General features: G+C 42.2%; 1 protein-coding gene across 1 annotated transcript in view; it reads right to left on the bottom strand.

Annotated features, from left to right (window-relative positions):
* Nucleotides 1-18,862, bottom strand: part of LOC309966802 (uncharacterized protein) — a 288,055-nt gene extending 269,193 nt beyond the window's left edge. Inside the window, exon 1 of the mRNA XM_082847113.1 lies at nt 18,306-18,862. Coding sequence (XP_082703239.1) covers nt 18,306-18,343 — 38 coding nt within the window. The 5' untranslated portion in view covers nt 18,344-18,862. The remainder of the gene's footprint in view (nt 1-18,305) is intronic.
* Between the last annotated feature and the right edge of the window lie 5,169 nt (nt 18,863-24,031).

Raw genomic sequence — 24,031 nt, 5'->3', positions numbered from 1 at the left:
TTTTATTATTTTAGGAGCTAGAGAAAGAACTCCTGCCCCCCAAATATTAAATTTTGGTTCAAATTCAATTTAGTAAACATATATGAAGCGTCTACTATTTACCAGGTGCTGAGCTGACAAATGTGAATAAAACATAGTTGTTGCCCTCAAGACGATCACTGTGTAATGCAAACAACAGCTATGAAACAATGTGGTAAGTATAATAATAGAGATCTATACAGAGCATTATAGGACCAGAAAAGAGTGCCTCCTAACCTCCTGGAAAGGACAGGAGTATCAGGGGTGACTTCCTAACGTGGTTATCCCTGAGCTGAGTCTCGAAAGATGAACTGAGATAACCAAGCAGAAAGGAGGGAGGAGAGCCTTACAAAGGGGACCTCCTGAGTACAGCAAAGAGCAGAGGCAGCATGCTGGATTTAGGTTACTACAGATAATTCAGGGTTGTCGGAGCCTAAGGAGTGAGACCAGAAGGGACAAAGGGTAATAAATACAATAAATACCAATACACTGATTTAAATCCATACCAAACTATACATATGATGGATAACAAAGACTTTCTTGATTAAATAGATGGACTTGGCATCTGAGAGTGTGGAGAAAGGGAAAACCGATATCAAAAAGAAACTTAAGACATGAAAGACAAACATTGCTCCTTTGTAATTTTGGTTAGGCAGATCCTAAGCAGTTGTAGAGACAGATAAACAACTTCCCCACTAACATCAAAAAACACCATCCACAGATGGTTAAGCTTGCCTACAACATAAACAACTAAGCCACGAACACACTCAGACAATCTCAAAAATATCCCCAATGTTATGATTAATCAAAACATTATTTTGACGGCTGTATTCATTCTCATTACAGAAAAAATGTCCAAGGTGTATAACATCTCATAAGCTCTTAAGTCTTTATAATGACACATATCTCTCTAGAAATTAGATTCCCTAATTGTTTTCCATGTAAACAAACAAACTAAAACAATGACAATGCATCTAACAAGTAATGCTTTCCTCCAAGAGACCTTAACTGTTACATTATGTCTAGTAGCCTGGGAATTAGCCCTGGCAGGACATAATGACCTGACAGTCTTTACAAAAGATTCCACTGGAGATCAAAACTATGCCTAATAACTAAAAATGTGTGATAATTTTGCTCTTACCTACCATCTAACGATCTTCTAGATAGGTGGGTTTTGGATAGGTATGCAATTATCATATGGAAAATATGCAATATAAGTGAGCACTATAGCCTGATATTATAGTTAAGAGGAAGAGACCTTGGGATTCAACCAGATCCTGGATTAAAATCTGTTTTCTGTCTCTAATAGCCCTGTGACCTAAGGAGATGTACTGAACTTCCCTAAACCTGGAGGATAATGAAAAAGATGCATTTCACAAGGCCCTTCAAAAGTCCCAGCAGGATGAAGCCCCCGTCGCCCCTGGGTGACCAAACAATAACGCATCCTAGTGCACCTTTGAGTTCACTCTCCCCATTCCCTGTAACAACCCCTCTCCTGAACTCTGGCTCCCTGAGATGGAAATGCCTAAATAAAAGACCTCCACCCAACTTCTGTAGCAGGCTCTGCTCTCGGGGTAACCCAGGACAGTACCCTAAGGTAACTGAAGCTTAAGGACCTTAACTGTAAAGTCAGAAATTTCCGGTTTCTCATCAAACCAGACAGTTCCCCAAGGAAACTAGGTCCTTCTTCAGCTGGCTGGAAGGGAACGTGCACTTCTGGATTAGAGACTTCTTACGCCTTTCAGGACATTTGGTTTCCTCCAGATATTCCCTAGGGGCCAGGAAGAACCTCTTCCCGCTGTACCACGCTGTATTCTCTTCCCAAGCCCCTCCCCACGAGGGGTGTGCGGAAAACACGCAGCCTCTCCCATGCATGTGCGCCCCTGGCAACTCAAGACCCGTGCGGTCTGGAGTTGGAGGGCACGCACTTCTTTCCCTCCTCCTGACTGCACACAGTTGTGATCATGATCAGTTCCATAATGCACTTTTCGATTGGCTTTTCCTTCTTCCTGATTTCTCACCTCCCAGTCCCCCACTCCTTTTCTTGCATTCACTTCCCAAGATAAATGACCCCAGTCAAGCCCAAGCCCCTCTTCAGCCTCTTTAATGGAGATCTAGGCTAAGGAAATGTCTGTCAGCAAATTAGAGTACAGCAAACACACCTTGGGAGCAAGTTGTGGCCTCAGGCTGTCCCAGGGGGTTGTCCTGTTGGTTGGTTGGAGCCCTAAATGGACAGACCCATGAAGTGTCATTATCTCTTTAAAACATATAGCAAAAGGCCACATATAGCAAAAATCACACTTCCATTTCAAGCACATCGTGGGTACCATACTCAAACAGTTTATAATTGAATTATATCAGCTGGATTTATATTGAAGGCCTCCAGTCTTCAGCTATGTCAGAGGCAATCTGTTGACCAAAGTAAAAAAAGTCTCATCATAAGTGGCATTAGTTTGGAAGACATCAGCCTCAGGGAGGTGTTATCCCTCCCACCAATCACCAATCAAACCCCTACCCAGGGACCTGTGTTTAAAAGGAGGAAACAAGAAACATAAAATTTAAAAAGAAATGGTACCAATGTCATTGCATAGATAGTATAGTGTGTATATAGTTTCATATATTTATAATTATTCACATCAAAAGTGTATAAAGGACTAATAAAATCTTTAATTAAACAAGTTAGACAATAGAGTGGAACAGTAATATTGAAGTTTAAATACAGAAAAAGTACAAAAAGGGATATAGTTTAGCAGGTAGTGGGTTCTATGTTATCCCTCTGAACCATTCATTGAAGGCCACTAGGAAAGAGTAATCTTGCTGTATAACCAACGAGAGTTGAATTAGTTTACACTCCTCAGAACAGAGATCTGTGGCCTGAGAAGGAAAAGTAGAAGAGGCAGGCGCTGATAAGAAACAAAAAAGGTGGGAAACATTAGGGGCTCTGCACACCAAGAAGGGAGTGCCACATTTCAGAGCCAAATAGAGCTGCATTGCTTATATACTACTTGAGTCAACAATTGTAGAGGGAACACATTTCCATTAATATGACTGCAGTGAAGTAGGGGGAACTTGCTAAACTAGCACTGATTTGAATTCTGTGATTTGCCAGGCATTGTGCCAAGTGATTTATGCTGCCTGCTCATTTAACTGTTCAGAATATTCCTATAAATATTATAAACCCATTTTGCAGATGAGAAAGCTGAAGCATGGGTTTTATGCACCTTTCCCCAAGACCAAACTATCAGTAAGTGGTAGAGCCAGACATGCCTCTCTGACTGCAGGGTCACTGTTCTTTTTCACTACCCAAGGCTGCCCATCTTTCTTTTTGTTTGAGTCAGCATAAATTATTGCCAAACTTTTAATCTACAGTTTTCATTTCCGGAGAAGTAAAGAGTTTTCTCTACAAGATGCCAGAAGTGTTATTTGTAGCATCTAGCTAGCTTAGGAACAAGAAGAACAATTCCTGTAGGTTCCAATATTGACCCCTATGTTTAGAAATGTAGGCTGTGTTTCTGAATTGCATTGAATTGAACTGAATTACATAGAAATTGACTAGAATAGGCCTGATTTACTGACTTTTGAATGTAAGGAATTTGGAATTAAATAATTAAAATTTTTAGTTTTGTAAATTAAAGAAACTCTTTGAAGTGGAATTAATAGCCAGGCCTGATATCTTTCCTTGAAAAGAGAAAAAGCAAACACAGAAAAGAGAAGCGCCATTTCCAGACAGAGACTGAAGGGAAGGAAGTTTAACTGCCAGGTCTTCAGTGATTCTTTCTGACTCTAAGACCACTCTCCAGAGGATGATCTGGAGGGCTCTGGGCAAATCTCTTTGGAAACAGCTCTGCATCTTCCTGCCCACCTTCTTACCTTTCTAAAAATGTCTCAGCTTGTCTTTGAAATATTTGTGACATCAAAATGCAATTGTCTTTTCTCTTGCCTTTTCTCTGAGCAGCAGTCCATAATTACTCCCTCTACCACCACCCATAAACCCCTAGAATGTGTGCATGTATAATATATCATGCATGTGTTCAACAAAAAATGGGTTTTTTTCTGCATAGAGAAAGGCTTGGAAATCTGACAAAGTCTTCAAGTTTCTATAACAGAATTTTAAGCACAGTATCTTTTTTTCTGCATTTAACATTGACCCCAGGCATCTTCTGTGGCTTTAAAGTCTACAAACTTATTATTCAATTTACATTCTTAGGGTTACATGAATGCCAGTTCCTTGCAGGCATTGTGGTTGGCTTGTCCTGGGATACTCGAGTTGCCTTATCCCCATTTCTTTTGCAAACTTAGTCAAGATTTTAAAGGTCATTTCTACTAGCCTTTGGGATGTCATGTTTCATGGAATGCCTCATCCATGGTCTGGAGCTCTAAACAGTATGCACAGTCACCTGCATCACTGACAGAAGCTGCTTTACTTAAGGTGTCGCACCACTTGGGAAAGCTCCAGAAAGAGGAGAATTTATCACAATAGTAATATAGTATGAAGTTATCTGCAAAGAAATATATTACCAGATAAATACCCAACATGGATATCAGGGTGGATTAGCCCTGCATGCCATTTAAAGAAAGAAAACTATTTTGTAATAGGAAAATTATTTTTATATCTCTGATCTCACCTGCTGCATTTCCCTTCCATTCTGCTGATGATTTTATACACTTTTATGAAGAGCAATTCCAGACTTCATTATTGTTCCACGTGCTGACATTCTTGCAGAAAATGAAAAACTGCCATAACCTTCCCTCCTGCTCTTAAAGTCCTCGAAGAGGTGGATCAGACCAGAGAATCTTCTGACTTAGGGTAAATTTTTTATTCTTTTACATAAATCCCCCAGGCAGGAATAAGGAAGAAGTATTTCAAACCAATTCCAAATATTTTACTTGGAATCGCTCCCTGAGAAGAATGGAGCCACTGACAATTAGCATATCTGTAGATGTTCTGAACAAACCCAGTAATATTTTCATTAATGAGTTGACAGAACAGAGCCCCCAGCTGTCACCTGGGTACATACCCCAACAGAAGAAGTAAAACGTTAAATAAAATAAAGAAGGTCAGATGATTATTATTTCTTAAAATGCCTTTGTAAGGCATGGAGAGGCAGGGTCCACAGTCCAACTGGTCTACCTCAGCTCTCTCATTTTACAGGTGAAGAAACTGAGGCCTGACGAAGTTAGAAGAGCTTTACAAGGCCATGTGGCTACTTAGTGACAGAGCCAGCACTGATGCCCAAGTAAGTATCTTGACCACTGATCTAGTGTTCTTCTCACACTGATAAAAATAATCTCTAATGTGCTACTTAACTATTTTCATAGCTTAGAGAGAGAACATAGCAATTTGTTTTGTTTTTCTCAAAAGCTTAATTATACCTAGTAATCACAAATCATTGTTCTTTCAGATGTCCACTGAAACAACTGTAACGTCACTAAAATATAAATGTTGGTCCCATTTCCTCTTTTTCATTTTTATCCAAAATATGTTATTGGGATGGTTTTCCACTCATCTGATTCAGGGTGCTTTTAGTGCCTTTTACCCTAGGTAGTCGTAAAATGGTCCTCTATCTGGAGTTGCCCAGGGCACACTGAGTGGCCATAACTCTCTACTTCCAGAATGCCTGAGACAAGAGGGGGAAACAAACAAACCACAGTGTTCACCTGACTCTCTCAGGTACCCTCAAAAAAGTACCAGCTTTAAACTCTGGTACTCCTAGGACATCTGAAACTTGGGTTGAGATCAAAATAAGCCAATAACCAGGGGTGGTCTTTCTGAGCCTCTTACATGTGCCAGGGAGCTAGGTAGGAGCTGGTGAGATACAATGTCCGAGGTACAAATTTACCCATATTACAAAGAAACACTGATTTGGGCCCCAGGTTTAAAAGCTAAGGGGGTTTTCTCAGGGAGTGTCTTAGCTCAGCCAGCTACAACAAAAATATCATGGACTGTATGGCTTTATAAACAACAGAAATTTAGTTCTGGAGGCTGGAAGTCCAAGGTCAGCTGCCAGCATGATCAGATTCTGGTGAGACTCTCTTCTGGGTTGCAGGCTGCTGACTTCTTATATCCTCACATGGTAAACAGCAAAGGGCAGAAGCAAGCTCTCGCTCATCACACTTATAAAGGCACTAATCCCATTCATAAGGGCTCCACCCTCATGATCTCATCTAATCCTAATACCTGCCAAAGACTTCACCTCCTAATAATATCACTGGGGGTGGGGATAGAGTTCCAATATATGAATTTGGGAAGTGGGGGTACACAAACATTCAGTCCATAAGAAGGAAAGTTCACTCAGTTATGCATAATACAATATGAAATTTAAGATACTTCAAAGAACTTCACCTTATTAGTCACTTGAGTTCTTTGGGGAAAAAGGGAAATCTCAGGAATTAAATCATCACTCTTAAGGAAAAGAATGCACTATTTAGTATTTCTTTGGGTTTCATTAAATTTCTGTTTATGCTCTGCACTTCAGTTTTAAAACATGGCCAGATACATCCTTATTAACCACTTCAATCTTGTGGCTAATATTCAGATGTTTCCCATCATCTGCTCCAATTTTAAATGCTCTTACTTGTCCATGTCAACATAGATAGAACTCTTTATCAAAAGAAGTTTTCCTTTCTTTTTTTAAATACATTTGTACCTCTAGGACAGAAGCTAACATACTTTATGAATATCATGGAAAAATAATAAAATTAAAATATGATATGGCTATTACCAAAACCTAGAGAAGGGAAATAACGTTGCACACAATTTCAACCATTTGATCATGACGTATTTTTAGATTAAAAAAATTATATCTGTGAACTCCAATAGTTTCCAAATTACCCTTTGATGACAGACTTCAGAGATTGAGTCAATTGGGTTTTAGCAGCAGTAGGTACCAAGATACTGTGTTAATAGGAACAGTAAAGTGGTCCCTTCTTTTAACAACATCCTGTCCTTTTAACTTAATGCCAAATAAACACAACTCCTGGAACGAAGATTTAATAGGGGGGAAAAAGGGAAAATTTCTCAACAAATAATAGCAGCAGCACTTAAAGCACATGAGGAATTAAGATACATCTCTGCCACCAGATTAGTAATGAATAAATAGAGCCCACTAATTTTTACTGTGCTTGCAGTAAAACAGACCACACAGGCCTTCTCTTCTGGAATCTGTAAGTAGTGCTTTAAAATCCTTACATGGCTTTAGCACCTGTAATGACTTGGAATGTTCAGGGATGTCTAAAGGAAAAGGTACTCAGCATTTTCTTACACACACAGTTAAAAATAATTTCCTGACTGTTAGCTACTCTGACTCAGAGGACAGCTTCAGGCCCAAACATCAGGGGTATTATTTTCTAGTCACCTATTATCTACATTAGCCTTTTTTTAATGTGACTCATCAATTACCTGTATATAAATTCATCCTCCAGCCCTAATGATTGATATAAATGTTCCCCATCCATGATAACATAATTTACAGTACTAACTCCTTTCATCTACAATTCTGCATAGGTTTTTGACTTGTACTAAGATCCCACATCACTTTAATTTTTCATATGGAATTCATTTCAAGAGCTGCACCCCGGGAACCCCTCACATGACATCTCATTTTCAGGACAATCTGTAAACACTATGACAATCTGTAAGCCAGCCTGATAGGAGGCTATGTTTACAGAGACCCCAAGGACCCACTGCTGCTGAAGGGAGAATCACTCCTACTGTGTTGCTGCTCCCCACATTCGTGAGAGTTCCTGCTAACGGCTGTGTTCTGACTGATGCTGGCACAGAAAGAACTCAGATACAGCAGAAATCACTCAGGCGGAGGCTTGGATAGCTGTACAGCCTTTAGTTCTCTGGGAGCAAGGCAGGGCTCAGAATGTTTATACAGAGGCAGAAACATCCCACATTCCCCCTTTCCAATCCCCAAATTCCTACTGTCACTGTACTATCCAGATGTGCCCTGAGTTATGACGGAAATTTGACAGTAAAAGTTTTCAGGCAAGCCCCACGGATTCTGTGCATGTGCCACCCTTTATTTCCTATAGCTCAACTCTAAACCTGCTAGTTTTAAAAAAAACAGACATGTCTTTAAAGATTATGATTTGGACCTAGAACATGTGTCATGGTAAAACTCACTGAGAACACTTGGAAGCATGGGTATATGACATATTCAACTGGGCATGAAACAGTTAAACAGTAAAAGCCTGTCGAGGCAGCCAGTGAACAGCTTTTAACCAAGGGCTGCTGATGTCATGGGGGGTCCTTGATAGCAAAACACAGGAAGTAACAATAAAGTAAATGACTTCTGAGTAGTGGGGGAGACTTTTTTTTAACTAGTGCTCAGCTTGAAGTTTGTTCTATTTCCCACCCTTAAATCTGAGAGAATCTTCAAAACCTTTCCATTACCACTGCAAAGAAAAGGCATTTATTTCCAGGCAGCTACAGAATAACTAAACAAGCACCAAATGAGAGGCTAATCATATGTCCAGCGTTAGCATGAATCCATATAGTAGGAAATATGAAGCAAATAGCTAAAGCCATGAAAATCAGTAGATAAGGAGTTGACACTTCAAATGCTAAACTTTGTAGTAGAGGGACTAAGAATTCTCCATAATTCATGTATCAGTCCTGACCCAAATAAGTGACCAAGCCTACACGGGCCACTGTAAGATGGAATGCATCAGCATGGGCCAAGGATCAACGTGATACCAGGTGATAACAGAAAAAGCAAGTGGCCAGACTTGAACCAGGGCAGTTTGAAACAGACCACTTGTCATGCGTATTATCCTCTGATTTGGGTTTGTCTAATGTTTCCCTGTGATCAAATTCAGATTATGCATTTTTTGCAAGATATCAAAGTCCATTGTGACAATGTAAGTGACATTGTCTTCTTCTCACTGTATCACAACAGGAGGCGCCTGGCCCTGATTAAGGCAGTGGAGGCCAGGTTTCTCCACTGATATGTTAAGAGGCCCCGCTGACTTCCTCCACTCGTTTTCAGTTCAACAGCAACTCCATCACATTGTCAAAGGCACAAAGAATATTTAGTTATAAATACTTCCCCTATATCCAAACAGGAAATAAGCTGAAATCGTCATTTTTACTTTGATTGAAAGTCATCCGTGCCACATACTCTTCTACGTGTATAGTGGTACTTAAGTTTTTTAAATTGGTAGTAGAGAACTGAAAAACTTTGCCTCGTGTCAGGGAAATTTCTGGCATCAAAAATCAAGTAGAAGAGACCTTAGAGGGGAGGAAGGCTTTTTTTGTCTCAAAGTCTTACTAAATGTCTGGCCGACGCTAAACATAATATTTTAGGGTCCTAAATATCAGGTGTTCTGTGATAAAGAATGGTGGTATTACTATGATCTCACTTGCCCATTCCTTACTTCATTCTTTATTTCTTATTTCTGTCTTTCTATCTTGCTTTCCTTTCTGTCCTTATATTCCCTTCATTCCTTCCTTCTGTGGATAATCATATAAGCTACTTTTTGTCTTCCTGTGCCCTAAGTACTGATGGCTAGACGCCAGAAAGACAGATATTTCTCAAAATTCAGTGTCCTCTCTTTCTCCTGTCCCACTGTCCTTGACCTGGACATACACCTCTCCTCAGGTGCTAGATGATTGGAAACACACACTTAAAATTCATCTAATTCGTTCTTTCATTATTTACCTAAATTATCATAGTTGGATTGATAAGTGTGGTTTTCTGTTGTAGTTTAGAAGATTCTGGTGTGACAGGATGTCCACTGCCAATTAGAAGGCTTCCAGAGAATCAGCCGAAAGTCTCTTCGTTGCTTGTCACGGGACAAAGCCTGTTAACTTTCCCTGACTTCCCTTTACTCAGCCAACTCTGTGCAGTTCATAATATTCCAGACAACTTGTGGTGGGGGTTAAATGAAACAAAATAGGTGAAGGCACGCTATCAACTGTAATAAAGCTAAACAAATATAAATTACCGCTTTCATTACTCTTTTAGACAAAAGATTATCCTTTGAATTTGCTCAAGGCACCAGTCTGATACACGTGCTTAGGCACTGGTTCTGAAGATACCAATTAGAAGAAAGAGACATAGTCTCTCAACTGGAATGATAAAACTCCAAGACAGAAAAGTACATTAGATTTCCCCTAGGTATATCCTGGGAGTCCTACACCTAAAAAGGAAGATTTGGTGGGCTCAGTGATCTATTCAAAGGAGAAGAGGAAGAAGGAAAGGATGAAGATCATTTTCTACATCTATCTTTTACGTCTATTTGTCTATCTATCTATCTTGAGAGACGAAGAGATAAAGTGCAAGAGAGGAAAAGAGAAAGAGGGAGATTAAAAGAGAGAAAGAGTGCACATCTCAGCTTCACTTATTAAATCTCTCTCTAAAATAAAAAAGAGGAGGAACACCATGAAACAGAATGTCCCCGGGCCCGGCAGGCCTGACTAAATACTGAGGATGTCTCATTAGTGGACCTGATTCTAATGCTACTTCTACAGGATACCTGATGACCAGTGTCTACTGATGAACATTAATCGTTAAGTTGCTTTTTCTTCCCTAAACAAAGAGTCAAATGCATTGCCTGTGCTGTGGTTTCCTTAACGCCACTATTGTGCAGGGATTCACTCAGCAAGCTAGGGGAATAGCATGTGGATATTGAATACAAAGAGACAGTAGTTTCCAAATGCAGCCTCCAAAAGACAAGATCATCCCTGCACCCTGCATGGGATGGAATGAAACTGTGTCTTGTCCAAAATTAATAAAGCCTGACCTGCGGGTCCTTAGAACAGAAGATTTCCTATGAAGGTGACATCTGGATTCTCTCCTTGCTTCTGCTACTACCGCTGTTTTTACCACCATCTTCTGTATTCCCATTTCTTTGCTGCAACTGTCAAAAGTTAAGTTTGAAAATATGTTATCCAGCCCTCTTGCACTAAATTCAGGTGAGAGGGAAATTTAGGATTTCTCAAGTGGATATATTTTAAAAGGGTTTAAAGGCCCCACCATTTCTTCCAGAAATTTTAATAAGCATATAGAAATAGCCAGCTGGCTAATCCTGGGAATATCCCTTCTCCCTGTCCATTTTATAGAAAGAGCCTGTGGTCAGGAAATATAAAGCTTTCAACACACTGACCACAGCTAGGATTATAGCCTCATATGGTAGAGATTTTTTCCCACTGTCTTTTTCTGGGTGTTGGCAATATCCAGCCGTTCTTTCACGCGTGTCGAAGTCACCTTCACCCTTCACTCACCGGGGAGAACTTCAAGATTGACTGCACTAATGAGGGAGTCTGGAATTGAGACATTACATGTAAATCCATCAGTGTGATTAAACTTAGCATGCACACTGTGTATGCTCGGTATTTTCAAAGAGCCTGGCTATTAAATGGCTTCATATTTTTATACCTTTTGGCACCCTCATAAAAGGACTTAAGGAAACAGAATTTTTCCTCCACTGCTACAGATGGACTAAGGCAAATCTATGCTAAGAAGCTATAAAATAATTTGAAACGTCTCAGGTTCATTGGTAAATCAAGTCGGTAGCTCTGCAGAATATTTTTACATGTATAAAAATGCATATATTAGTAAAGTTATAAGTGTATATAAAAGCATATATGTGGTTCAAAACCTGTTAAGTTGCAAATAAAGTAAAACCTCATTAATTCAGACTCACTTAAATCAGAATTTCTGACCTGACAAAGGTCTGGCTGAGCAGAAGTTTTCTTTACCATATCAATGGAGAAAAGACTTGCTGAACAATTGGCCAGTGTAAATACAGATTACAGGGAGAGTACATAAACTGCTTAAGAGAATACACTGTCTTTAGTATTCTTGAGCACTTGAGGAGCACTTATTTACATACAAATAACTGAGAGTATGCTTACAAAGCAATCTTATTATTAACCAGAGTACTCTTAAGAATTTCTGAAAGGATTCTTTAATTATTTCAAGTATGCTTCTTCTGTATACTTGAAAGAGGTAAAGCTGCATCCTTTTAAAATATTCTATAGTTCCAACTTCTCACAAATGTATACACCTTTTTGTCCAGTTGATATAAATTAGTATGTGTTAAAATATGTATCATGCTATTATACAATAAAACACTACCATTGTCGTTTTTGCATATCAAGTTCTGTAACAAAACTTAGTACAGTATTTGTGAATTTCTGTGGTTCCTGTAGATACAGCCTCCTGTTAAGTATGGCAGTATGGAATGATAGAAAGAGCATGGACCTTATCTGCGCTCCAACTACCTGCAAGTTGACCTTGAGTCTCAACCTGAGCCTAGGTTTCTCATCCGATAAAATCAAGAGAGGTGCTTTTGCACCCACTTTACATCTCCAACTTGTTGCGAGGACCAAATTACATGATGTTACTTAAGTCAATGAAAATACTTCATAAAGTGGAATGCAAATGTTGTAAATATAATGGATACTTTGATTTAGAAGGAAATGTTGATGAGGCATACCATATTAAGATATGCAGATATAAACTTCAAATTCATTATTACCTGAAAAATATACTGTGTCCTAGCTTGGGGTGGAACTAGAGTAAAAGAAATGGAAACAATCTATAAATATCAATACATACTCATTCTATTTACCATCTAAAGTGCATCATTAGGAGTTGAAACCACCAGGAATTTTAGCAATCTGTCGAAAACTTTTAGATTTTAAAAATCTGAGCTACGTTGTGTAGGTGAGGGTTAAACAAAAATTTCACAAATGTACAGGGTTTAGGAAACACAGGGTGGGTCAATGCAAAGCACAGATAAAACCATGTCCAAACTGAGAGCCCTTACAGCCTTGTGCATCTGCCCTAACCTAGCCAGGAACTAGCACAGTGGCTGGCACAGAGAAGGCACTCAACAATTACCTGTCATACTAAGATGCCTCTTGGCCAACTATCAGATAACCCTAGATAGATCCACAAAGGCAGGGTCAACATACTTGCCTTCCAGGACTAAAGACTGTACATTTCACAGGTAAAAGCCCATGTCTGTCTTGTTACTGATGTGTCCCCAAATTCTGCAATTTAGTAATTGCTCAGCAAGAGTTTGCTGAATGAATGAGTAAGAACTACATGTTTCATGTAAGTTGACTAAGACGTGGTCTTTACACTTGGAGTTCATCATATGAGGTGGCCAGGGAGAAACTTTCATAATAGGACAATGGGGAAGTGTCCTGTTATGAAGTTAGTGCTCTGAGAACATAATGCATTGATTTGTTGTCTCAGTTGTACCTTAAAATCACCTGAGGATCTTCTGAAGCAATACCAGTGTCTCAGATCAAATCCTCAAATCAGAGGATGGGGCTTGGACATCAGTATTTTTTTAAACTCTCTCTGGGTGATTTTAATGTGCAGCCAAGGTTGAGAATCTTGGGACAAGAAGTTAAAACAAGTAATTATAACAGCAGGTAAAGGAGTTAGGAAAGAAGTGTTTCTCAGATGAGGTGATATTTAAGTTGGGTCTGTTTGTCCCTATGATCCATCAAGCCCAGAAAAATGCTAAGATTTCTTCCCCTTCCCAATTTCCAACACAGCGTCTCTTCTCTAGGGAGTATGAAGACCTGCTTCTCCCACACTGCTTCTATAGACTCTTCCAAGTTATAAATCTCAAGGACTGAAAGGGGCATCAGTGAGGCTTCAGAGTCCTAAAGTCACACCTCCCTGGAGGGTAAGATTCAGTACCTCAGTCTGGAGCAAGACTGGAATAAAAGGCAGAACAGAGACCCTGTGATTCTCAAATGGATGAATTGGCTCATAGTGTCCACTTTTCTTCACTTTGGGAGTTCTTCACATGTGATCATATTAAAGGTGTGTGGTTTCAGATTTAATCATAACTGGCATGATCTGAGAAGTCAAAGCATCGTTTTTATCTGCCACAAGTTTCAATCATGTTCACACTGAGTTCTGTTAACTTACACTCACTTTTATTGAAAATAAGTGAAGAACCTGGTCCACCACATCAGGAGGGACAAACAAGGGAGTTCTTTATCTTATGAACCTGACCCTCCAATCCCAACTAAGTTGGAGGAACACTTTTCACCTTCCTTTTGTAACTAATACAAAAAATTGTAATGCCAAGAGAGTATCTGTCGTAAGGGATCTGTCTTTAAAATACTGTACTTCAGTCCCATGGGATCAGAATTTTTTAAGGCCTCTTCTTCAAAACTACTGAAAGATATGTTAGAAAAACAATTTGACACTTATTTAGAATAAAAACCAAAGTCCTAAGATCTTTTGTAGAGGAAAGAGCACTTTGAAACTAAAGTTCTAATGGCAATCTGCCAGGATCTACACGCGTGAAACTGGACAAGCCATTCTCTAAGCATCTGTAAAATGAAGTGGTCAGGCTGATGTCGTTAAAAGGAACTTTTCCATGTTAACATTTTGTCCTACTTTACATTCAACACGTTGACAATAGTTTCCAAATGCATCCAAGGCAAGCAAGAGACTATCCTGAGGTAAGAAAAAGCCAAGCCTCCCCCTAGTGCTTTCAACATTTGTTTAGCGATTTCCACATTAAAAATCCTCTGAGGTTTGATCTCACCACCACCACCTTTGGACAGGGCCTTTTTTTGTGTAAGTATATTAGCACCAAGGCAGTTCTACCCTGACCAAGTTCTGAAGACTCCTGGAAGATTACATCTATATAACTTTTATGAGTATAGGCAGCCCATATGGACTTTATTGGTCCCTAGAAACTTCCTCCTACACAACTATGCTCATTTAAATGAAAGAGCTACAGCTCATGTGCTTTATTTCTCTGTGTAAGGTAGGCTGTATGTGAATAAAAGGAAGGGGCTGCGAGGCAGTAGAAGGCAACATACGAAAGGTACTGTTACAATTACTGTTTTCTGTCTCATCATACTTATTCAGGGACTATAAAGCAATGACTAAAAAGGATATGTGAGTAGAATGACAGGGCGGGTCAGTTCTAAAGACAGTCATACTTTCAGGCCCACCACCAGTGGATCCAACAGGTGTATTCAATACAACTGCATTTACAGATCTAACAGAGCTGGAAAGAATTTATGACCTCCATTGCCTGTGTAAACAAACAAAAAAAAGGTGCTTCTGGGGGAACATAAACTTTCCCTTCACATCTATATATTTCATAGGCCCTTCTCTCATATTAATGAGATTTTAGATATTACCTATTGGATCTCTAAAACCCTTGCTATATGTATTTTTGTGGCCAGGTACTTATAAAGCCAAAGACTTGTCAAGGAACCAATTGGACAGAGAGGGAACTTAACGTGCATTTGATCAGCATCATGAATTATCTTATTAAACCAACCCAGGGTATGAATGACGGCAGGTCCAAAGGAGAATTAAAATCACCCACATCTTCCCCAAAGCTGAGAAGGGCCACAAAGGACCTAATTGATTATGAGGTTAGAAATTATGTTTTCAAGCTCCCATCTGGAGGCATGTTTGTTTCTTACCGTGTGAGTTTGCTCCTGAGTTCTTCAATGGTCTGTTCTGAAAGGGTGAGACTGACTGAAACAAATGCCTCTGTCTTCAGGACTTAAAAAAAAATCATTGAAAACAATGTAGGGATATAAATGTCTGTGCCCACAGCCAAGATAAAAAATGCAAAGTCTGGGCCACCTTGCCTTTAATTTTCTAACTGCTGTTTTGTAAGGCTGTGTCATGCTTCTCAGTTCAAACACGCTTTGGCTCTTTATTATTCATGGACCTTTTTCCCAGTCAGTGGTGTTGAATAATAAAACAGCCCAGGATCAAATGGGCCAATTCTCCACGCCTGACACCAACTGCTACTGTTCGCTGGGCTCTGCCAAGCGTTGCCTCTGATAATGAGTGGGATTTGGTTAAACAGTAAATTAATGAATAATGAAATATCCAGGTTGATCAGTTAGAGAGCACGCTTGCTTTGCCCTGGGCTAAACGCTTGGGGCAGAAATTACTCTCAAAAGGCACTTGCCTGGCTGCTGGTCTGGATAACTATTTTACAGCCTACTGCTTGACAGAATGCTGGGGAGGGGGGAGCCAGTGGGGGAGAGGAAAGGAAGAAGGACAGAGTTATTAACAGCAAAAAAAAAAAAAAAAAAAATGAGAGAGAGAGGAAGAATAACCTAGTTATCACCTTGTAGGTTTCTAAACTGCATGTGTGATAACAAAGTCACAAATATGATCTGGAGAAGTCTGAGTTCTAAAATTCCCAACACATGTTTAACATCAAGGAGGAATGATGAATGAAAACAGTCTTCTGCGTGTGCCTGTGCACATATGAGACTAAACGCAGAACGACTGCCCTGCAGACACATGTTCCTGGGTACACGTTCGAGTGAGGACATGCAGAGAAGCCATCCAGTGTCTAGTTGACAGGAAAACAATACCCTCATTTGAAGGCTTCATCCTCTGATTCTTAGACATACCCCTTGTACGAATTTTAGAATATTAAAAATAGGACTTTTCCAAAAATCTCCATTAGGAAAAATGTTTCACTGCAACTGAGATTCTATATCTGTGTATGTGCATGTGTGTGTAGTTTGTTACTTTTCAACTTTAACTTCACGCAAGAGTCTTAAATTGTTATGTAAGTTTATGCATGTATTAGTAATAGGTTTGCTCATTCAAGATCAGATACATGTCCTTTACAAGAAACAAGCTTTGAATCATCAAAAACCCACAGCAGAGTGCCACAGGGACACCACATACTGAGAAAAACGTGTTATTTCACTCGATATTTGTTTTGGAAATAAATTTCTCTAATTGGTTATCTCTGGAATATCTTATTCTTTCAGAACTTGAGCCCCTTTCAAATGGCCTCAAGATGGGTGGACTTTGAAGTTTTACACAGTGGAAGCTGAAATACTTCTCAATAAATTAACATGTGGTGGGTGTTTGTGTTTTGTCAAGTTGTTTGGGTTTGGTTTGGCTTTAGTTTGTTCTTAGGTGCAAGAGAGAGAAGGGCTTTCACAAAAGTAGGAGGAAAGTGAGGAGGTATTCAGGAACCTCATTAACTGTCCTCACAGCTGGAAGTAAACTCAGAACAGTGCCGGGGAGAGGTGGACGTTATCTTCTTCTGGTGCAGAGGTGACAAATGATAGGACTGTAAGAAAAGACTGCCCACAGCCTCATCGAGAAAGGAGCAGTATGAATCACCTACAGCTTCAGTGTACACGATTACCACACTCCACTCCTCAGGGCCTACAGAGCAACAAGGTCTAACGGCTGCTACTGCCCTAGTTTCATCCTGCAGACTAGTATCATAAAGTTTTCACCTCTCCACACCAGCATCCAAACCCCTCCCCCAAGAAAAAATAAAATGCTCTAATTGTCTTTATTACTTTCAGGCACTGGCCACCAAACACAGATGTTCACTATTGAGAATTAAAGGAAGGGTAAAGGTCACAGGGACCCAGATCAGCTTGATCCTTCTTTGGACTATTTGACCCCATTGTCTAGAATGGCCCTTATCTTTGAAGAAGAAAAGAATATTTATATTGCACATAAAAGGGAATGAAATCATTCAGTGGGCCCATTTTGCTGGTAGGGCTCAGGCCTGTGCCGTACCCACCCCTTCCCTAACCCTAACCCTAACCCCTTCTTAAAAACAGCAAAAGGGAAAGTGCGTGAAACAACCCATAAAACGAGTCAACTGTGCTTCTGCCTCAAATCTTGGTAGTTTCCTATCTTTAGGAATCTCTGGCCAAAAGAATTCTCTTGAATGCAAGAGCCCTAATACCTAAAAAACAAACAAACAACAAAAAAAAAACCTTTCCTGGGTTCCTTAACACATAGGACTCCCTTGGAAAAGAAAATTCACACTGGTAAATGTTTTTTTGTGGACGTTTTTGTAGTCCTGCTATTAGGGAATTCCCATATTGTGTGTGTGTGTGTGTGTGTGTGTGTGTGAGAGAGAGAGAGAGAGAGAGAGAGAGAGAGAGAGAGAGAGAGAGAGAGAGACAGCCCTAACTACAACCCCCAAAACAGGTCTCATACCTTGTTTCTGGTAGAATCATTTATCAATGAGTTTAACATATACACAAAATTCAACCTAGTCCAAGATTGATACTTTGACCTCAAAGTCAGCACTAGCACCTTTTCTGGGGGCGCCAGCGGCGGGGGTAGTTGGTTAATGGAGCACTAAGATTTGGTTTGGTTTTACACCTGTTTTCTCTGCATTGATTGGCATTTTCCCAGCCATTTTGTACAACCCCTCCCCACCCCTTCCCAAACCTACAAGGGTGGACCGTTTCCCAGTAAAATCCACTGCTGTGTAGAAGCTATCTAATATCCTGTTTCCTTAGAAACTCAGATGATGGTCGCACTCACTTTGCCCACTTGAACAGCCACCGGCGCTTCCAGGTCATCAGGTGTTTCCGAGCTGCCCGGCCTCTACTTGCGCATCCGGACGCCAGGTTCTAGCGTTCAGGACCTGACGGTTCACGCAGGGAGCGCTAGAACTCATTGGGGTGACTTGTGTCCGATTTGGGTCCGAGTTTCCCCAAAGACTTGCAAGCGTCCCTTCCACGCCTCTGTACCCCAGTGCTCACGTGCCAGCTTTTCTCCAGTCATTTGATAAATGTCTGTACAAGAAGGAACATTTGACTGTTCCAGAGGTCAGATTCTGACCTCCCCAGAATATTCTACGCAAACACGCCCCGGACGTGCCCTCCTCCCGGTAAAACGCGTGGGCTAATGACAGCTGACAGCCACATCCTTGAAACGTTTGCTAATACGTCAGCGAACAGGTACGTCCCGGACGTTGACTGGTGGTCCAGACACAGATGACTGCCAGGCCTGCCCTCCGAGCGGCCTGGGCAGGTCACGCTTTGCTAAGTCCATTGGCTATTATGCTGCTTTTTAAAATTTTTAAAGAGCATTTTTATGCAGAGGCCTCTCCCGGCAGCATGTGTGACCCCTATTTGAGTCTGGACGCCTCTCGCCTGAGTCAGCTCCAGAAGGCTGCAGCCCATCCGAGAGAAGGGAAAAAGCGAAAAGCAGCAGAGTGGGAAAGAACAAATAGGTTCCGAACAAATGGGCCAAAAATCGCCGCTTGACCTTGCTAGTTTGAGACCAGCGGCAGCGTAGAACGTGTTGAACTTGTGTGACAAAAAGGCTCCCTCAATCTCAGCATAAACAGTTTGAAAAAAAAAGAAAAACGTTGCTCACGCCGCAGCCGTTTGCAAACTTAACCTCCAGGGCGCGGAGCGAAAAGCCTGACGCGCCGACCGCGCCCTGGGTAGTCGCTAGGCCCGGAGTTACGCCCCGGGGCGCCGCGGCGCGTGCGTGCGTGCGCGTGCGTAGGCGTCCGCGCGTGCGCGCTCGTTGACACTCGGCCCAGCCACCCGGAGAGCGTGCCTAGTCGCGGGCAGGGGCGCCGCGTGCGTGCGCTCCAAGCGGGCAGGGACGGCTTACGCGCGATACGTACGCACGCAGACTGGGCCAGGGGTGTGAATGGCTCAGCGCTGGTGCCTAGTCTCCGCGTTGCTGTCCGCGGCTGCGTCCTGGAAACGTGAGAAAAGGCGGTGGGAGTGCTCCAACCTGTGACCTGAGGGAGGGACCCGTGCCAAGAAAGTGGACCCGGGGAGACGTTTGACTGAACTCGCCCTCAGGAAGCGCTGGGATTATTTATGAGGCCTGATTTAAAAGTAGTGGCTGCCAGGAATGTGAAAAAGGAGCTCACCCCAAGCTATGACAGAAGTTATAGTCGTAAGAATGCTGTTTATGACGGTATAAATCAGTGTGGAGCTTGTGATGGGAAATAACGGAGAGCATGAGTTTGGGATAGACACAAGGAAACAAAGTCAAGAAGGAAAATTGAGTTTTCGCCCTCCGTGTTCTGCCCCCGCGCAGTTCCTCCTTTCCAAGGCGCCCACGATTCCTGCGGGGAAGCTGGGAAGGGGTGAGCCCACCCCGTGGCGGGTCGGGTCGGTTCGGGTCTTCCCCAAGTTGAAACGAAGCTTGTTAGAGGGCGAGGGAATACATGTAAATAAACAACTCAGAAGATTTATGGGAAGGAGTTCAACTTTATAGGACTGTATTTATAGAGCCATTGCTGGTTCACTTTTTAAATAGATTAATGGGAAGCTAAAATTAATGGACTTGTGAGCTGCACATTTAATTTCTGAGGCTTCGACATGACACAACCGCCTTCGAAGTCCACGCACGGAAGGCAGCCTGCGTCGGGAGTCATGAGCGCCCCCAAGAAGACACACGTCCCATCGGGCCAGTATATCTCTGGTGGCTCTAAGCTCTGGCTGCCCGGGGTCCCAGGGAAAGGACCCCATGGGGCTGTTTTTGCAAATGAAGAGAAACAATGTGGCCTCATAAAAAAAACAATCGGCTCTTCTTCCTCCTAGCGTTATTTTTAATCAGGGCCCGTAAGCCGCTAATGCGGGCGGGCGAGCAGGCGGGCTTCTTGGCCACTGGAAGCCACGCACCTGGGCTGGCTGCCTCCAGGTCACCTCCTCCAAGGTCACCCAGCGTCCCCGCGCTGGGCCTGTGGTCAGGGTCCACGGCCTAGCGGCTCCAGCTGCCGTTCTTTCCTTACTCCTTCTGCAGCCTGGTTAAGACAGTAACAAAAGGGCCGGCGAGGAGCTGTAACTAGCAGCCCAGGGCCATTTTGTTAGGCAAGGCTCTCTCTGGCTTCCTATCTTTCCTTCCCTCTCCTCAAGTTCTTTCCCCACATTCAGGCCCCTCAGGATCTTGAGTTTGGGGTGACTGTCTCAGATCCTTGTCAAATGGTGGTGGAAAGAGGAGGTGGTCTGGAATTTACCTATGGAATAATAGATGGAAGGTCTGTTTCTCCAGAGCTGGTGTTAACCCTTCAGTAGGAAAACTTGCCATAGGGTATGGAAATTACTCATCACCGCCAACCCCTCACTCTCCAAAAGGCAAATGAAAAGGAAACTCAATGTAAAACATTTGAGCCAGAGACAAAGGCATATACCTATTTTCTTTCTAGATAAATGGATTGCACGCCCTCTTAATCACACTTCCCTTGTGTATTTTTTTCTTCCTTCTACTTCCCTTCCCTTTTTGATTCACTCATTTATAATTCTAGCCATGATACCCCCCCTTCTTTAGTTAATAGGGAAGCCAAGAAGTGGAAAATCTCACATAAAGCAGATTCCATTGTCCTTTCTGTCTTTCCCTATAGGGAAGTCCAGCTGGGAATGAGTCATCTGAAAAACAGAAAATTGATATGGGAGGCATATTATTAATTACCTGAGTGCCAACTCTATGCTAAGCACTCTCCTAATCCAGGGTTTTCGAGATTTAACTTTGCCAGTTATCCTTAAATATATACATGTTGCTGTTCCTGCTTTTTACAATTAAACTAGACAATGTTGGAAAGGACCTTAGGAGGCCCACATTTTACAGATAAAGACTGAGGTCCAAAGAGAAACAGTGACTCGTGCATACCCATACCGTTTAACAGCTTGGACGGATTTACTTTCCTAGCCTCAGGGAAGACACCCAAGCCTTGGGATGAAATACAGATTGAGAAGATGTTTGATCACTGCAGCCCATTAGGGCTGGGCTGCAGCCCATTAACCCAAATGAGAAAAGCTCTGGCTTCCCTGGGCATCCTCTGAGCCTAAGGTAGGAAACCTCCTAAGACAGCCTCTTTCCTCCTCTGGTCAAGGGAGCTTTTCCTCATTTGTTTACGGAAGGCCTTGCACTGCTGGTGAGGTCAGGGTTGGGTTCAGTCCTGAAGTGAGCCAGTTAACTCCCCCAGATCCCAAGGTGTGGGGTGCAGGAGCCCATACCTGGCCCTGTGGGCTTCTGTCCTGCACCATCTCCGTCAAAGACATCATGGCAGAATGCCATCCCACCAGCAACATGAAGGGAGCATTATCTTTGACTTGGACCCAGAGGCCCTTCGTTCCTGGGACACAGACTCTTAATAACCTGGGAAGTAAGTAATTTGACAACCTCATTTTTTTAAAGGGCAATATAAACCAAGAGATGCAGTTAACGTGGGCTTTTATTGCAAATCCAGCTAGAAATAGGAGAGAAGAGTGTCAATTTGGAATTTTAATGAATCAAAAACACCTTCTAGTGAAAACAAAAGTGTCCATTTTTTCTGGGAGGCAAAATTTATTGTATTTATTGTAAGGAAAACACTGCCTGTGTTTCAATGATTGGGGGGGACAAAAAGAAAAAAATTCTTGGCCATAAATTGTTTCTGTCTGTAGAATTAAACAATATCTATACTCAAGAAACTGAAGATGAAAACACAACAAAAACACAACAATCTTTTTATTTATGTAAATCAGGTCAACACTGGACAATAAACCAATTTCTACCCATTACCATAACAGCTTGTCTATAAAGAACAGAAAAATTCAGATAGGATTCTACCTAGGGTCAAGCGGTTTGTTTGTTTTTTTTTAACCACCCATTCACAGAGGTATAGATTCACAGATAAATAATCCCAAACTACCTGCTCACCATATTTACACATTCCCATTAAATTAAGCATAAATAAATATATACAAACTTAACATGGATACCCTCCAGAGCTCTTCTCGTGAAGAGTCAATAGATTGATATTTCTCGATTGTTGTCAGAAACAATGTTAGTGAATTAGAGACCAACTCAACAGAGGAGTCGATTTTGGCATTTCAAGAAGAATAGTGTTCATTCTACTTTTTAAAAGAAAACAAAACGAATTTTATTATTTTTTTTTAACCTGATCATTTAACATACATCAGCACAGGAGGGGAAACACTGTTTGGGCTCTTGAGGCAACATCAGATGGTTTAAGGTTAACTCCTTTCCACAGAATGTATTACGCATACAGGATATCAAATGTGAGGACAAACTCCCTATAAACACTCTAAGTAGGGACGAGTTGCCCTTTTAAGTAAGGCTTTGTACCGGAGGAACAGTGTGTAGATAAGTTTGGGGTATTTCAGGTTTTCCATTCGACCGAAGTTTTCATAGGATATAAAATAGTTGCTTGAGAAAAAGTGGTTTCCTTGGCCAAAGAAAATAAAACAGCCAGGTCTTTGAAAGGTTCTTCAGTTCTTTATGTAGGGCTGGAGAAAGCTAAGGATGTGGTGCCAGGGAGAAGGAAAAAAGAAAGCGAGCTAACTAGGGGAGAATCCTCGCCCAGAACAGCCCTTTTCTTCTCTCTTTGCTTCCAGGAGAGCCACAATACGTGCAAGAGGAGGCAGGACTGGACAGAGAATGGTCAGGAGACCTTTAGAACCTCCAAAGGAACTTGCAGAGTGGAAAGTGTGAGGGCAGCGCTGCCACGTCCTGACTCTTGCTTTCTACCTTTAGCTCTTTTGGTTTGGGACCGGGCACTTAGGAGTGGGCACGCGGCTTGGATACAGTGTCTTAAGAGTGCGGGGGGGGGGGGGGGGCGAGAGCTGCAACTCACCTGTTTAGTTTGGAAACAAGACTCAAAGGGGCTTGCTTTAAAACGTTTCCCTTGACTTAAAAGGCAAACTCTTGAGTTAATCCCACTGTTTATTGATTTATGGGCCCAAGGAAACCAAATCTTTTAATAACTCAATTATCAGATAAACGTAGCAGGCCTGGCTAACGAAAGCAAGGGGGCGGGGGTCGTACAGGAAAGGAGAAGTGGGGTAGGGAGAGGGGGCAGTGGGTTCTCTCCACGTTGCGTGGAGGAGGGGTGCGGGGGAGAGATGCTAAGCTCTCTGCTCAGCCCGGGCGCCAAAGGAACGCCCGGAGGAGGGCGAAGGGCGACGAAGGAGCCTGCGTAGCCCAGTAAGACAATTCCTACCCCATCACCCGCCTTTGGGAGCCTGAGGGTGGAGAGATTTCGTACCGGCAAAGGCGGGGGAAGCTTCCGATCCCCTGGACATTTCTAGGCCACTCGCCCTCGGGAAGCACGCGCCCGGGGCGGCCGCTGGCAGCAAGGGGCTCGGGCAGCGCTGAGACCCCTCCCGCCTGCAGCCCGCGGGGCGCCGCCCCATTACCTACTGGAGCACCGGGCTTTCTCGGTCGCCTTAGCCCTTAGGGTGAGACCGAGAGCGGGAAGGGCCCGCGCGGCCCGCGGCCCCTCCAGCGGCTGATTC

Source organism: Leucopleurus acutus, assembly GCF_964270905.1.
Source record: "Leucopleurus acutus genome assembly, chromosome: 10".
NCBI lineage: Eukaryota > Metazoa > Chordata > Mammalia > Artiodactyla > Delphinidae > Leucopleurus > Leucopleurus acutus.
Note: the sequence above shows the minus strand (reverse complement) of the source record. Positions and strands in the feature narration are given on the sequence as shown.